Source organism: Achroia grisella, unplaced genomic scaffold (assembly GCF_030625045.1).
Source record: "Achroia grisella isolate CSIRO2021 unplaced genomic scaffold, CSIRO_AGI_Agris_v1 utg149, whole genome shotgun sequence".
NCBI lineage: Eukaryota > Metazoa > Arthropoda > Insecta > Lepidoptera > Pyralidae > Achroia > Achroia grisella.
The window spans coordinates 4,153,033-4,166,203 of record NW_026712644.1 but is presented as its reverse complement, the minus strand read 5'-3'; the positions used below and the strand labels follow the sequence as shown (position 1 = coordinate 4,166,203).

The following is a 13,171-nucleotide window of genomic DNA, read 5'->3' as shown; positions in this document are numbered from 1 at the left end:
TTTGTATTCAACAAATGCTAGTGCTGTGCGATGAATCGAACCCGCGACCATCTGTAGTAAGGCGTCATAAATGTCTAATGACTCGATTTGCTTGGATTGAAGGCAAATTTTGGACGGGGTTGAAGAAAGGAAGGGAGACAGAATGATGATATTACATTTACAACAAATCCGTCAAAAACAACAGAAAAAAAATTAGAACGGCCTGAGCCGAGGTCCAAACTCCTATCAGTGCCCTCAGACTAAAGTCGTATCCGTCAGGCGGGAGTTGGCCTTCAGCCGCTCTATAAGTCCTACCTTTGGTTTGGAGTGCCATCTGCACTCGCCCCCTATCGTCCGTTGCAGCTGTAACCAGCTGCGGCCAACAGCACTAGAGTAGTCCAGAACGAGGAAAGAAACTTGCGTGTTGCTCTTTTAAGTTGAAATGTATGAATACAAACTACCAAATAGCACTAATTTATTGGTAAGAAATATACAATCAACTGGTCGTGTAACGAAATACCATTAAATCAGTCATAGTGATTAGAACAGACCAGTCCATACAAGCAGCACTCGTTCACGAGTATGACGGATGGCTGGCTCATCGCTGCGTTCGACCTCGTGGTATATTTATTTATTTGAATGAAAATTTATAGTCTATTGTCTATGCTTGTAGGGACTGGTCTGCTCTAATCACTATGACTGATTTCCTCTTATTAATTGTTTAACCAGTTGGTTATGTATTCAATATTTTTTTCTTTTTGAGTATTTAATTGAATTAGTGCTAATCGGTGGTTTGTATTCACACACTTAAACTTAAATTGTAAGTAAGAATAAATTATTTAAAAGAGCAACACACAAGTTTCTTGCTTGTTCTTCTTGTGATGAGACAGCATTCCGAATGAGCGGTAGATTAAAAAAAAAAAGTTATGACTATTCAAAAGTGCTTCAATGTAAGTTTATTTGAATAAATGATTTTCTATTCTATTCTATTCTATGTATTATGTTTTTGTGATTAATTAAGTAAATTCGGAATAGATCAAAGACAATCGCCGCGCGGATAAGATAAGCGCTGGACCACAGTCTCACATCTTGGAGGGAGTCACGTGGGATGAAGCCGCTAAGCTGGTCGGAGAGGATGCTGTTAATACCCACACCGGAGATCATGTCGTGAGTACCATCTGGACCTTTGCCTATCTAACCACCACCTAATGGAGCACCTGCTGCTATGTACTTTATGTTCTCCTGGTACTTTGATTGTAGTGTTACACGTTATTCACGGCAAACAAGCTAACGGCTAGCCTGATCAGTGTAGCACCCACAAGGGAGACCATGTAGTGAGTACCACCCTACTAGCCATGGGTATCTGATCACCACATAATGGAAGCTACATCTGCTATATACTTCATGTTATCCTAGTACTCCCATTGCAGTATTACATGTTATTTATGGCAAACAAGCTACGCTTACGGCTAGCCTTGTCTGTGTCAGCTGGGTGTCTGAACAGAAGATCGACAGACCCACCTAATGGAAGGTATAGTTGTTGTTATATAAATGAACAGCATAACACCTAATACTATATATATATATATATATATATATATATATATATATATATATATATATATATATATATATATATATATATATATATATATATATATATATTGTTCAACAAACTACCTATAACTTCATGTTGCCCTGGTACTTTATTTGTAGTATTAGCTGTGCCCGCGACTTCGTTCGCTTCAAGAAGTAGCCTGTTCTTTCTCAAGACCTAGACTATCTACGTATCAAATTTCATAATATATCGGTTCAGTAGTTTTCGCGTGAAAGCGAGACAGACAGACAGAGTTACTTTCGCATTCATAATATTAGTAAGGATTACATGTTATTTATGGCAATAAAGCTAACGGCTAGCCTGATAAGTGTCAGCATCCACTTGGAAGATCATCTATATGTTCATGTTGTACACGGGGCCCCTGCCCCGGGACCCCATTCTCAGTGGCCCCCCGAAGGACTGAAAATTTTTCTCACACATTTATTCTTAAAAGATTTTTGTCGGACACACTACACTGTTTTCACAAATCAGTAATATAATTGTTCCTATACCTAATGAGCTTTTTTTTGCTTTCCAAAAGGGCCCCGTAATCTTGTGGGCTCAAGGGCCCCAGCCTATTTTAAGACGGCGATGTAACCGTAGGCTTTGTGGTAATTACGTCCTGATCTCAGGTGCTGATGGGTGCGGCGTCGAAGGGCATCATCCAGCGCGGTTACCAGCACAACGCTACCGTATACAGCGCGCCGTATGCTAGAAATCCGTTCGACCAAGTCACCGACCGCGAAATCGACGAGTACAGACGCGTCGTGGAGAGGAAACAGCGCGGGAACGAATGTATGTACATAACTTTGACGACCTCGGTGGTCCAGCGGTTTAGCACACCGCCTCACTTCCGATGGTCGCGGGTTCGATTCCTCGCACGGTGCAAACATTTGTATTCATGAGTATGATTGTTTGTGTCGGTCTGGGTGTTTTCTATGTATAATATTTATGTATTTACGAAAAAAAATATTGTATGTATTCGTATCAGTTATCTAGTACCCATAACATAACCTTTAGTTGGCTTAACTCGGGTCTAGATGGCGCTGTGAGAATTGTCCTGAGATTAGTATTATTATTATTTTTATTTAAAACAAATTCTCATCTCCCCTCTTAAGGAGAGGAGATGGCAACTTACCCCCGGCAGAAGCACAGTCGGCCGGGGTTCAGGGCCCCAGGGAGAGAAACCGGCGTACAATGCGGGCAGAATCTAACCTTATTATTAATAATAATAATAATTTATTTCATTAACATAGATGTTTTACAATTATTTTTTTTTTACATATCAACAATCACATATTCTTATTTATATATTTCCTTAAGCCGGGGCTGGGATCTCCTTGTAAGCATAATTAAATACTTGTGATAGGAGATCACGCTCTTCTAGGGTTATTTATTATTATATTAAGAATTTGTTTCTACTGTAAAAGACTGTGTGTGTGTGTGTGTGTGTGTGTGTATGTAAGTGTGGAAGGGTGTTGGGTTAGGTTACTAAGTAAAACTCACTGAACGATATACTTGAATCGGTCTAAATTTAGACCATAGACGAATCACGGTTTAGAGATAAACTTCGTTTTGTAATTAGGTATACTTGTCACGTTAGGTGGACAGGTATGTTGAAGAAACCAGAAAGGAGTGTGGAATAAAATTTATTACAAAGTAAAAAGTACAGGTCGGTATTACATATGAATGTGGATGGTTATAAGGGTAGAGGAAGAACGAAAAAGAGATGAATGGACTGTGTGAAAGATGATATGGTAAGAAAGGGAGTAAATAACGAGATGACTGCGAACAGGGATGAATGTAAGAGAAAAACGTTACGCTAACCACAAATAAATGGGATAAGGAAGAAGCAGACGATGATGAGTACAAAACCTCATCTATACATATAAATAAAATTGGAGTGTCTGTTTGTAATATTGAAATAACCGTTTTTCACTATATGCATATGAATATAAATACGGTACATACCAAAATATCATTTTTTACAATTTTTTGTCTGTCTGCTGTTTGTTCCGCCTAATCTTCGAAATGGCTGGACGATTTTGACGGGACTTTTTTTGGCAGGTAGCTGTTGTAATATGAAGTAACAAAGTAAACATTCCACACGTGTCGTACTTTGGTCAATAGTTTATTAATAATGCTAAACTAGGTTTATCTTTGAGTAATAAGGCATCATCATCCTCATCACCATCAACAAACATCTGTACACAATAGGTGCTACAGACCAGGAAGTTAGTACATGAATGTAATGTAAAGAGGAAACGCCACTACACATCCTATGTGGTTGTAGCCCACTCATGTATAAACGTAATATCTCCTTTGGAAAGTTTACACTCTTTCCCGAGGAGATAAAAACCATCGCTACTAAGGATATCCTTCAATTCTTGTCTCTGACGGGTCTAGGTAGCGAACTCTGAAAAAGGGCGAGCACAATAGATCTATGTAGGTCGCAGTGCTACAGGTATCTGACAATAGCCCAAACAACCCAATAAAAAAAATAAAAATGTTCCCGTCCGTTCCACAGATGACACAGACCTGTCTGAGTCGGAGCCGATCAGCGCGGCGATGGTGACCTCCCCCGCCACAGACACAGAGGAGGAGTCCAGGGACGGTGAGTACTGTTTTTTTTTTATAGGTGATAATGGAACAGAGACGTGGTCGCTAACTATGGGCCCCATCAACAAGCTCAGAGTCACTCAGAGGGCAATGGAGAGGGCTATGCTCGGAGTTTCTCTGCGTGATCGAATCAGAAATGAGGAGATCCGCAGAAGAACCAGAGTGACCGACATAGCCCGAAGAATTGCGACTTTGAAGTGGCAATGGGCAGGGCACATAGCTCGTAGGACAGATGTCCGTTGGGGCAGTAAAGTCCTCGAGTGGCGACCACGGACCGGAAGACGCAGCGTGGGAAGGCCTCCAGCAAGGTGGACTGACGATCTGGTCAAGATCGCGGCAAGGCATTGGATGCGAGCAGCGCAGGACCGATCGTCGTGGAGATCTTTGGGGGAGGCCTATGTCCAGCAGTGGACGTCTTCCGGTCTGCGATGATGATAATGGAATGGTATACCCTCCTGCGCTAGCGGTTTACGCTGGCGGGGCACCAGTGGAGGATGATAGGATGAGCATGAGGTCAGGCCATTTAGCTCATCGTGATAAATTCACCGGGAATTTATCACGATGGTTTCCGGGGGAACCGCGTGGAGGTCAACCTGACATGGCACATTGCTAGATCAGTAGTCCATATTACTAACAACTCCCCCTGAGTGAGAGTGAGTACAAACAACGTGACACGTAATTTTTATATGTAAAGTTTTGTACGCTTCATACAAGCAGATTTTGTAAGAGCCGTGTCTTCATTAACATTTTATACCCAAAATCGTTAACATATAAATAAATTAATACTATTAACTAGCTACTTACTCCGGCTTCGCACGGGTCTACATTTTTTTTTATACTACAATGGTGGCAAACAAGCCGGCCCATCTGATGGTAAATGGTTACCGTAGCCTATGGACGCCTGAAACACCAGTAGTGTCACGTGCGCGTTGCCGGCCCTAACACATGTATTATACATATAAACCTTCCTTTTGAATCACTCTATAAGAAACCGCATCAAAATCCGTTGCGTAGTTTTAAAGATTTAAGCGGACGGACAGACAGCGACAGCGACAGCGACTTTGTTTTATACTATGTAATGATTAGTAAATTTGAATTTGTGTTATGAAATATTAATTAAACAATTTCATCAACAGAACACCGCGTATTAAGAATAGAAACCAAGCAAGTTCCTATTCGAAGCCAGCCGGAAGTTGTGCTGAGCGACGGTGAGTTTTGTTTTTTTTTTATGGACCAAATCTGAGAGACGGCGGTCGGTTCACCCCTGCCACGTTAAGAGTCCAAATGTATTAAGGGAACATCGGAATTTGAGCATGTCAACAGATAAACATATATTTTATATTCACCTAAAAATAGAACATTATTGTGTACTTGGCTTAGGCCCGTACATACCAAGATTACCGGCGATAGTCGAGAACCTAGATATTTTTTTTATTGGATGACAATGGAATGGTGTATCCGCCAGAGCTAACGGTATACGCTGGCGGGGCACCAGTGTAGGATAGGATGAGAATCAAATCAAGTTATTCATTCTCTTATAAAATAATAAGTGTGATACAGTGAAAGTACCAGGATAACATGAAGGCACAGGCAGTTGGGTGATGTCTTTGGGTACTTTTCATGTATCTGGGCGACGTTTGACACTCTATATATTATAGATCTGGTAATCTACTAATCTAGAAGTAACCTGACTTCATTCTCATCATATAACATCTCATCTCATAACTTGACAGTAAAAAAATCAACTGTCAAGGCATAGTCGAGGATGGACGTGGTGGTGAACGCAACACTTGACATGCCCACATTTCACTGTGTATATTTGAATCCAACGTGGCATCGGGCGAGCCTGCTGCCGTCTCTCAGATTTATTATCAGTATTTCTTATCACTAGAATCTGTCAGTTGTAAATTGATATTATCTTTACATTCTTAACCGGGTCTTAACAAGAATAATTTTGTGGTAAATAAAGCTATTTACCTCTCTCTCCCTTTATTTACCATAAAAATTGTTCATGTTTTTATTCATTTCTACCCGGTTAAGAATATAAATAATGTATATGAAACACGAAAAATATATTTTTTTGTATTTATAATATTTTTAGTTTTGGTCGGATTCGAACTCCAGATGGTTGGGTTCTAAGTGGGGATAGTAAACAACGTTTTTCATGGCCCTATAGGGTTCATGAGTCTAAATGGGGCACCGTTTTGGTTGGGTTCTCTGAATAGGGTAGGTTGTGGCCTGCCTAAACATGGCCTGTTTTTCACAGGGTCATACTTTATTACATATTACACTACATATATTTATGATTCATATATAATTGTATGTAGTGTAGTATGTACTTTATAATTAGGGGGCATCCATAAATTTTATCACACATAAATGAGGAGGTTGACGAAGTGTGACAATGTGTGACAAACTACGTCACACATTGAGGGTGTTGACAAAGTGTGACAAGGGTTAAATTGACTTCTAAGTTACGTGACGTCACATTTCAGTAGAATTAAATCGCGAAATAAGTATTAACTAAACCTAACTCTATATGTACGAGGATAAGGTTAAAATTCTTGGTACAATATTAGAAATATTGTACCTTTTCACTATTATTACTATTTATTATAAATAACTATTAAACAAATACATACTTTATATGTACAGGCATAAGATTAAAATTTATATCTTCGTACAATATCGAAACTGTTACTTAATTTGACTGGATTTCCTAGACCTAAAATTGCCAATGTGACGTCACACTAGGGAGTTGTAATATCAACGTTGTGATAAACTGTGACAAGGACGGGGATGTCACAGTTGGTCACACTGTTGACTTGAAAGTAGTATGACGTAACTCATAGACGTCTATAATATAAAAGCTCTGCATTATATGTATATTGGTTATGATTTGCATCATGCATTGAAAGTTAGCGATTGAAATGTTTTTTGGCATGTTCATTTTGGTTTTTGCATCCAAATTCAAAAATATATGCATGATTTCGACTCCTTGTCCGTGGATTAGTGACTCGAAAGGTTGTACTAGGGTTGTGGGCCGGCGGGTCTCCATGAGGGATTTTCTCCAAAAAAAAAAAAGGGTTGTATGAAGCCTTATGCCTTAGGGGTGGTAAGGCATGAGTACCACGGACGTTGCAAGTCTATAATGCGACGGTGACTGCTGACCACTAAGATGATCGTCAATGTGTTTGTATATATATATATTTACACTTATATATTTTTTTATACACTTTTTTTTTAAATATACAGAGTAAATAACTTTTGGAGTCATGTAATCTGTGGACTTGGTTTATGGTTATGAATACTTTTTTTTTTAATTATTTTTTTAGTACAACCGTCGAAGTAGATTGTCGGCTGTTGTACTATGGATTGTTTTGGAAAACACTTGCTTGCAATAAAACTGTGCACATGGATAGTTATGGATTTTAGAAATGTTATTTAAAATCTTGTTAATAAATTATATTTATTTAATAATAATAATCTCAGGGCAATTCACACAGCGCCATCTAGTCCCAAGTTAAGTTAGCTATAGCTTGTGTTACGGGTACTAGACAACTGATACAAATACATAGATATATTTTTTTTCTTAAATACATATTATACATAGAAAACATCCAGACCGATACAAACAATCATACTCATGAATACAAATGTTTGTGCCGTGCGAGGAATCGAACCCGCGACCATCGGACGTAAAGCAGTATGCTAGACCGCTAGACCATCGAGGTCGTCAATTTTCAGTTCAAAGTTTATTTCTCTGTAAAAAGATAACTATAATTAATATTTTTAAAATAGGTACTAATATTATAAATGTGCAAGTGTGTCTGTCAATTTGTCTGTTACTTGATCACTACTAAACGGAGCCATTATTAATAAAAATATCTGAATTTATTTCACACAGCGCCAGCTTCTGTTACGAGTACTAGACATTTCATATAAACTTTAACAATTCTGCACCCGCTCCATATCGTCCGGTGAAGCTGTAAAGGCCAGCTGCGGCCAACGGCATTAGAGTAGTCCCGACTAAAATAGCTTGGGACTAGATGGCACTGTGTTAATTGTCCAATGTTATTTGTTTGTTATTTTATTATATCAAAAAGGCCAGCTGCGGCCAACGGCATTAGTGTAGTCCCGACTAAAATAGCTTGAGATTAGATGGCGCTGTGTTAATTGTCCAATGTTATTTGTTGGTTATTTTATTATATCAAAAAGGCCAGCTGCGGCCAACGGCATTAGAGTAGTCCCGACTAAAATAGCTCGGGACTAGATGGCGCTGTGTTAATTGTCCAATGTTATTTTATTACCTCAAGCACAGTGTTATTGCAAGTACGTAGTTATATTTACATATATGTGATATGTTGGTTTTCTTTAGCGGATACAACAGATTTCCTGAATGCGGAACGAGTGCACGCCGACCAGAGCCGAGGTTAGTGTGGATTTTACGCTTGTGCATGAAATGGGTGGGTTTTTATGGGGAATTGTTTAATATTAAACAATAATAATAATAATAATATATTTAACGATATTGCTTCGTTTATTAACCGGTATTTGGTCAGTAGTTAAAATAAAAAACACGAAACAGAAATTTATTTATCTGGACTGAAGAATAAACTAAATTATGTGATACTAGCTGTACTCGCGACTTCGTCCGCGTGGAATTTAATTTATTTTTCTAAAATAAAAGTAGCCTAAGTTACTCCCTATTACATGAGCTACCTGCCAATAAAAGTCTCGTCAAAATCGGTCCAGCCATTTCAGAGATTAGCCGTAACAAACTGACAGACAGACAGAGAAAAATTGTAAAAAATGTTATTATGTACCATATTATATTCATATGTATGTAGTAAAAAACGATTATTTGAATATTACAAACAGACACTCCAATTTTCCAACAGTATACAGTATAAAATTGGAGTATCTGTTTGTAATATAGAAATAACCGTTTATAGTTCAATACCATGTATGGTGCAAGCATTGAAATATAGCATTCTTGGCTCGAACCACTTCCAGAAGTGACTGCAGATTTGATTTGTCGTATCTGTAATTAGATATGAATAAACACGTTATTAGGATTTGATTTGGTTTGATTTGAAGTTACATAGAAACACCTAGAACTATTTATCTAGCTATCAAAATTATTTTCTGATGTAAGCGTCCAGAGATCCCAGTCTGCTGTTAGATGATGAGGTGTTCTTACCATCGGATGTGACCACAGCGTCATCACCATCTGGGTCTATCGTATTGCACGTACAGAGAAAGGCTCTAGGTGAGACAGTGATAGTGGGTTCTAGCGTGTTAGTGGGTTTTATCGTGATAGTGGGTTAAAACCGTGATACTGGGGTTTTGCGTGATGGTGGGTTTTACTGTGATGGTGAGTTCTAGCTTGATGATGGGATACAAAGTGTGACGCTGGATTCCATACGGTAATGGGATAGGTGTTCGTGTTTCTATTTTCATATCAACATATATTGTATTATTCAAAATACAAAACTATTTATCATATACTCATGGTCATGTTAGTAGAGTGTGATACGTCTACAGTGTTAATAGGTTCAGAAACGTGATAGGATTGTGATGGTGGGTTCTGGATATTGTTACGAGTTTTTCATCTTAATGTAAGAATATTTTGTTGTGTAATTTTATTTATGATATCACACTTATACAAAATAAGATCGTGATAGTGAGATCTTAAGCGTGATAATGATAGTGGGTTCTTGATAGTGATGGTTTTTGATGTGGTGTGATTTGGGTTTGAGCTTGCAGTTTATGTATTGACGAAATAATTTCCTAAAATGCTTTATGCTATTATAACTCTTAAATTTACTAATGATAAGAGATATTTTTCAACGGTAGTCAGGGTAAGGCTTGTAATGAATTTTTAATCTCGGGTCACCAGTGAAGGGATGTTGGGATGAAAATTAAGTTAGGTCATTTAGCCCATCCAGTTTCTAGAATGGATGTTGTGGAAGTCATGACTTGGGCCCTCTAGACCACATTTGTGACAATCTCCTAGCCTGTATTAAGGGATTGTTCTACTTTCAAAGTTTCAATGAAAGGTGAATTTGTACATATAATTAAATGTTATGTTTAAATATATTTATGGTCTGGTTTACAAGCATTTTGGTACAAAAACACGGCAGCGAAAATATCTTACATGAATAAATGATTTTTGATTTCATTTGATTTTATTTGAAAAAGAAGAAATACATTTGTTGGCAAAACCGTTTTAAGTCTACCTTCACAAATTTCGAAATGGTGACCCCTATCACTTTGTTACTACGATGCGCTAAATGAATTAAATTAATCACAAAGCACGTCGGGACCCGAACCTCCTCTCTGACGATGAGGTCTTCGCGGATCCCCCACCGGCCGCTCCGCCCCGCAGGGCACATGGCGTTGCGGTCAGGGCCCAGTTACCCGTACAGCAAAGAGTCGTTAGAGGTGAGTTGTCGTTGTTGTGGTCTATGTAAAACGAGGAGAGGGTCGTCGAAGTCGTTACATGGAGTGTTTAGTGTGTTGCCAAATGTGTGTTCTCATCTCATCTGCAGTCGTCTCATTTTTCTAATCCGATACATAGTGTGGTGCCAAGTGTGTGTTGTATCATCTCACTTACGTCCTACCCTCAATGTGCAAAGTACTCTACCTAAAAATCCTTTCCTTTCCTTTGTTTGGTATACTCTTGTTCATTGCTGTCTGCAGTCGCTTCATTCTTCTAATCCGTTATATCGTGTGTTTCCAAGTGTGTGTTGCTTCCACCCTCTTCTCCCCTCTCTCTCAATATTGTCTAAAGTACCCCAAAGATTCCTGTTCCATCCTGTTTGTTAAATACTGATCTGTTCGTTGCTGTATACTTCTAATCTGTTACATCGTGTTTTGCCAATTGTGCGTTGTATCATTTCGCTTACGTCCTCGTCTCCCCGCATCCCTTCCTTCAGCATTGTCCAAAGTACTCTAAAAATCCCGTTCATTCTTGTTCGTGTCTGTCTGTAAGAAGAATGAGGTACCCTCATTCTTCTAATCCGTTACATCGTGCGTTATCAAGTGTGTTGTGTCATCTTAGTTCCGCCCTCTCCCCCCCATAGCAGTCCAAAGTATCGTTCTTTGTTTGCTAAATTCTGTTCAAGTTCTGTTCGTTGCAGTTTTGCAGTCGTTCATCTCATTATTCTAATCAGTTATATCGTGTGTTGCCAACCAAGTATAGTGAGTGTTACCAAATGAGTGTTATATCATCTCGCTTCTGTCCTTTTCCCTACGTATAGTTCTTCTCATTACGTATAGTTCTTGTGTGCTTTTTATCATTTGGTACATGTCCGCTGGAGTTGAATTTTTGGAACTGGTATTGGTCAACTTCATAAAATCTGTGGCATTGATTTTAGCGGACATATTTCGTCTTCTTCCACCACATTACTTACCAAAATCTTACTTTTGCCTCGCAACCTCAATAATCATCGTTATGGGCTAATATATTTGTGTCTGTACTCATTTTTATATCCTTTAAGTTACGTCCAAATAATATTTTCTTGGATGCTCTATTTGCCAGACTTACTTCACCGGGGACTAAATATTTTTTATGAAGCTCTCTAACAGAATTTTTTCTAAGTACGCTATATTGAAGAAATTGTTTTGTCTGTGATCGATCGCAATTCAAACAAAGATCGAAATTACGGCGGCCTGAGCCAAGTTTTGAACCCCTAGCGGTGCTCTCAGACTAAAGTAGTATTAGTCAGGAGACATTTCACCTTCAGCCGCTCCGTAGTCCATCTACGGCTTTGGAGTGCCAAGTGCACTCGCCCCTTACCCTCCGGTGAAGCTGTGAAGGCCAGCTGCGGTCGATAGCTTTAGAATAGTTCGAGAAAAAAGTAATTGTTGGCATAGACTAATTTTGTTTTAATTTCTATGTGAAAGCGTTTTAACTCTTCTTTTGTGTTGTAGAATAATCACAGGTTGTTATATTGATTAATAATTGGTTCAATTCTCGTGAGAGCAGCGCCGACTATTATCAATCTTAATGTTATTGTGAATTGCTCTGAGACATTTACATGCTCGGCTGTATAGTTTTTGATTTTTAATTTCAATGCTACATTTTTTAATATATATGTTTATGTAGTTTAACTTGTATCTATTTATATTTATTTATTTATATTGCATTTATTTATATCAATAAAATTTTAATCGAAATCGTCTGCGAAATAGTCTTTTTTAGTAGTCGTATGCGTGAGTACCTCAATTTCCTCTATTTTTGCTATCAACCAGCTAGCTTTGTAAGCAGTTCTGGTTGAAGGGTGAGGTACAGCAATGACATTATAGGATACAGATGCGTGAGATCTTAGTCCTCCCAAATAACAATCCATAAGCAGTACCACAGGCGTCACATGATGTCCGAGGTGCTGTTCATGCATATAGACAACGATCATGTAGATCGTCAGCTTTAATGCCATTCCATTTACATAAAAAAACAAAATATTCTTCATTTAACAAAGTTGGTTTGTATATTTTATGTTGCTTGCTATTAATTATCTGCCCTGCTCACCAGGTAAAAGTAAAGAAGCTAATCCGGACGAAGCACTTTCAGCTAATCAACGTACAAAACACGATTATACTCGTAATGCCAATTTCGATAAAGTCATTAAAATGTATGAAAGCGTCGTCTCTGATGATAATAGTCTGAAAAAAGTTAATACACTCAATACGATTCCCACAAAATATCCTGTAGAATATACAGATAATAGTAAAAAAGATCCCAAATGTAAAATTAGTCTTAATACGAAATTGTCTCAAGAAGTGGTAATAGACGCTTTAGATTTTCCAGGCAACGCCAGTAGTCGTTCTAGTCTATATTCCATACCTTCACTAGAGTGGGATGGTAAGGGTAAAACAGATTATGTCTTCCGTACACGATCGCTGCCTAGGCAAAGGGTAAGAAGTATTAATACAAATGGATTATACAGAACCACATCACATGGTGGTTTT

At 38.4% G+C, this 13,171-nt stretch overlaps 2 protein-coding genes across 2 annotated transcripts in view; one reads left to right on the top strand and one right to left on the bottom strand.

The window, feature by feature from the left end:
* LOC131840667 (protein hu-li tai shao) overlaps positions 1-13,171 on the top strand; it is a 109,539-nt gene that overhangs the window by 87,308 nt on the left and 9,060 nt on the right. The window contains exons 14-19 of the mRNA XM_059188845.1: positions 1,015-1,146; positions 2,209-2,371; positions 4,104-4,190; positions 5,332-5,403; positions 8,574-8,627; positions 10,514-10,642. Of these exons, the coding sequence (XP_059044828.1) occupies positions 1,015-1,146; positions 2,209-2,371; positions 4,104-4,190; positions 5,332-5,403; positions 8,574-8,627; positions 10,514-10,642 (637 nt within the window). The remainder of the gene's footprint in view (positions 1-1,014; positions 1,147-2,208; positions 2,372-4,103; positions 4,191-5,331; positions 5,404-8,573; positions 8,628-10,513; positions 10,643-13,171) is intronic.
* LOC131840663 (zinc finger protein 700-like) overlaps positions 25-13,171 on the bottom strand; it is a 61,878-nt gene continuing 48,731 nt past the window's right edge. Inside the window, exon 13 of the transcript XR_009357426.1 lies at positions 25-326. The gene's annotated coding sequence lies outside the window, so the exon portion shown is untranslated. The remainder of the gene's footprint in view (positions 327-13,171) is intronic.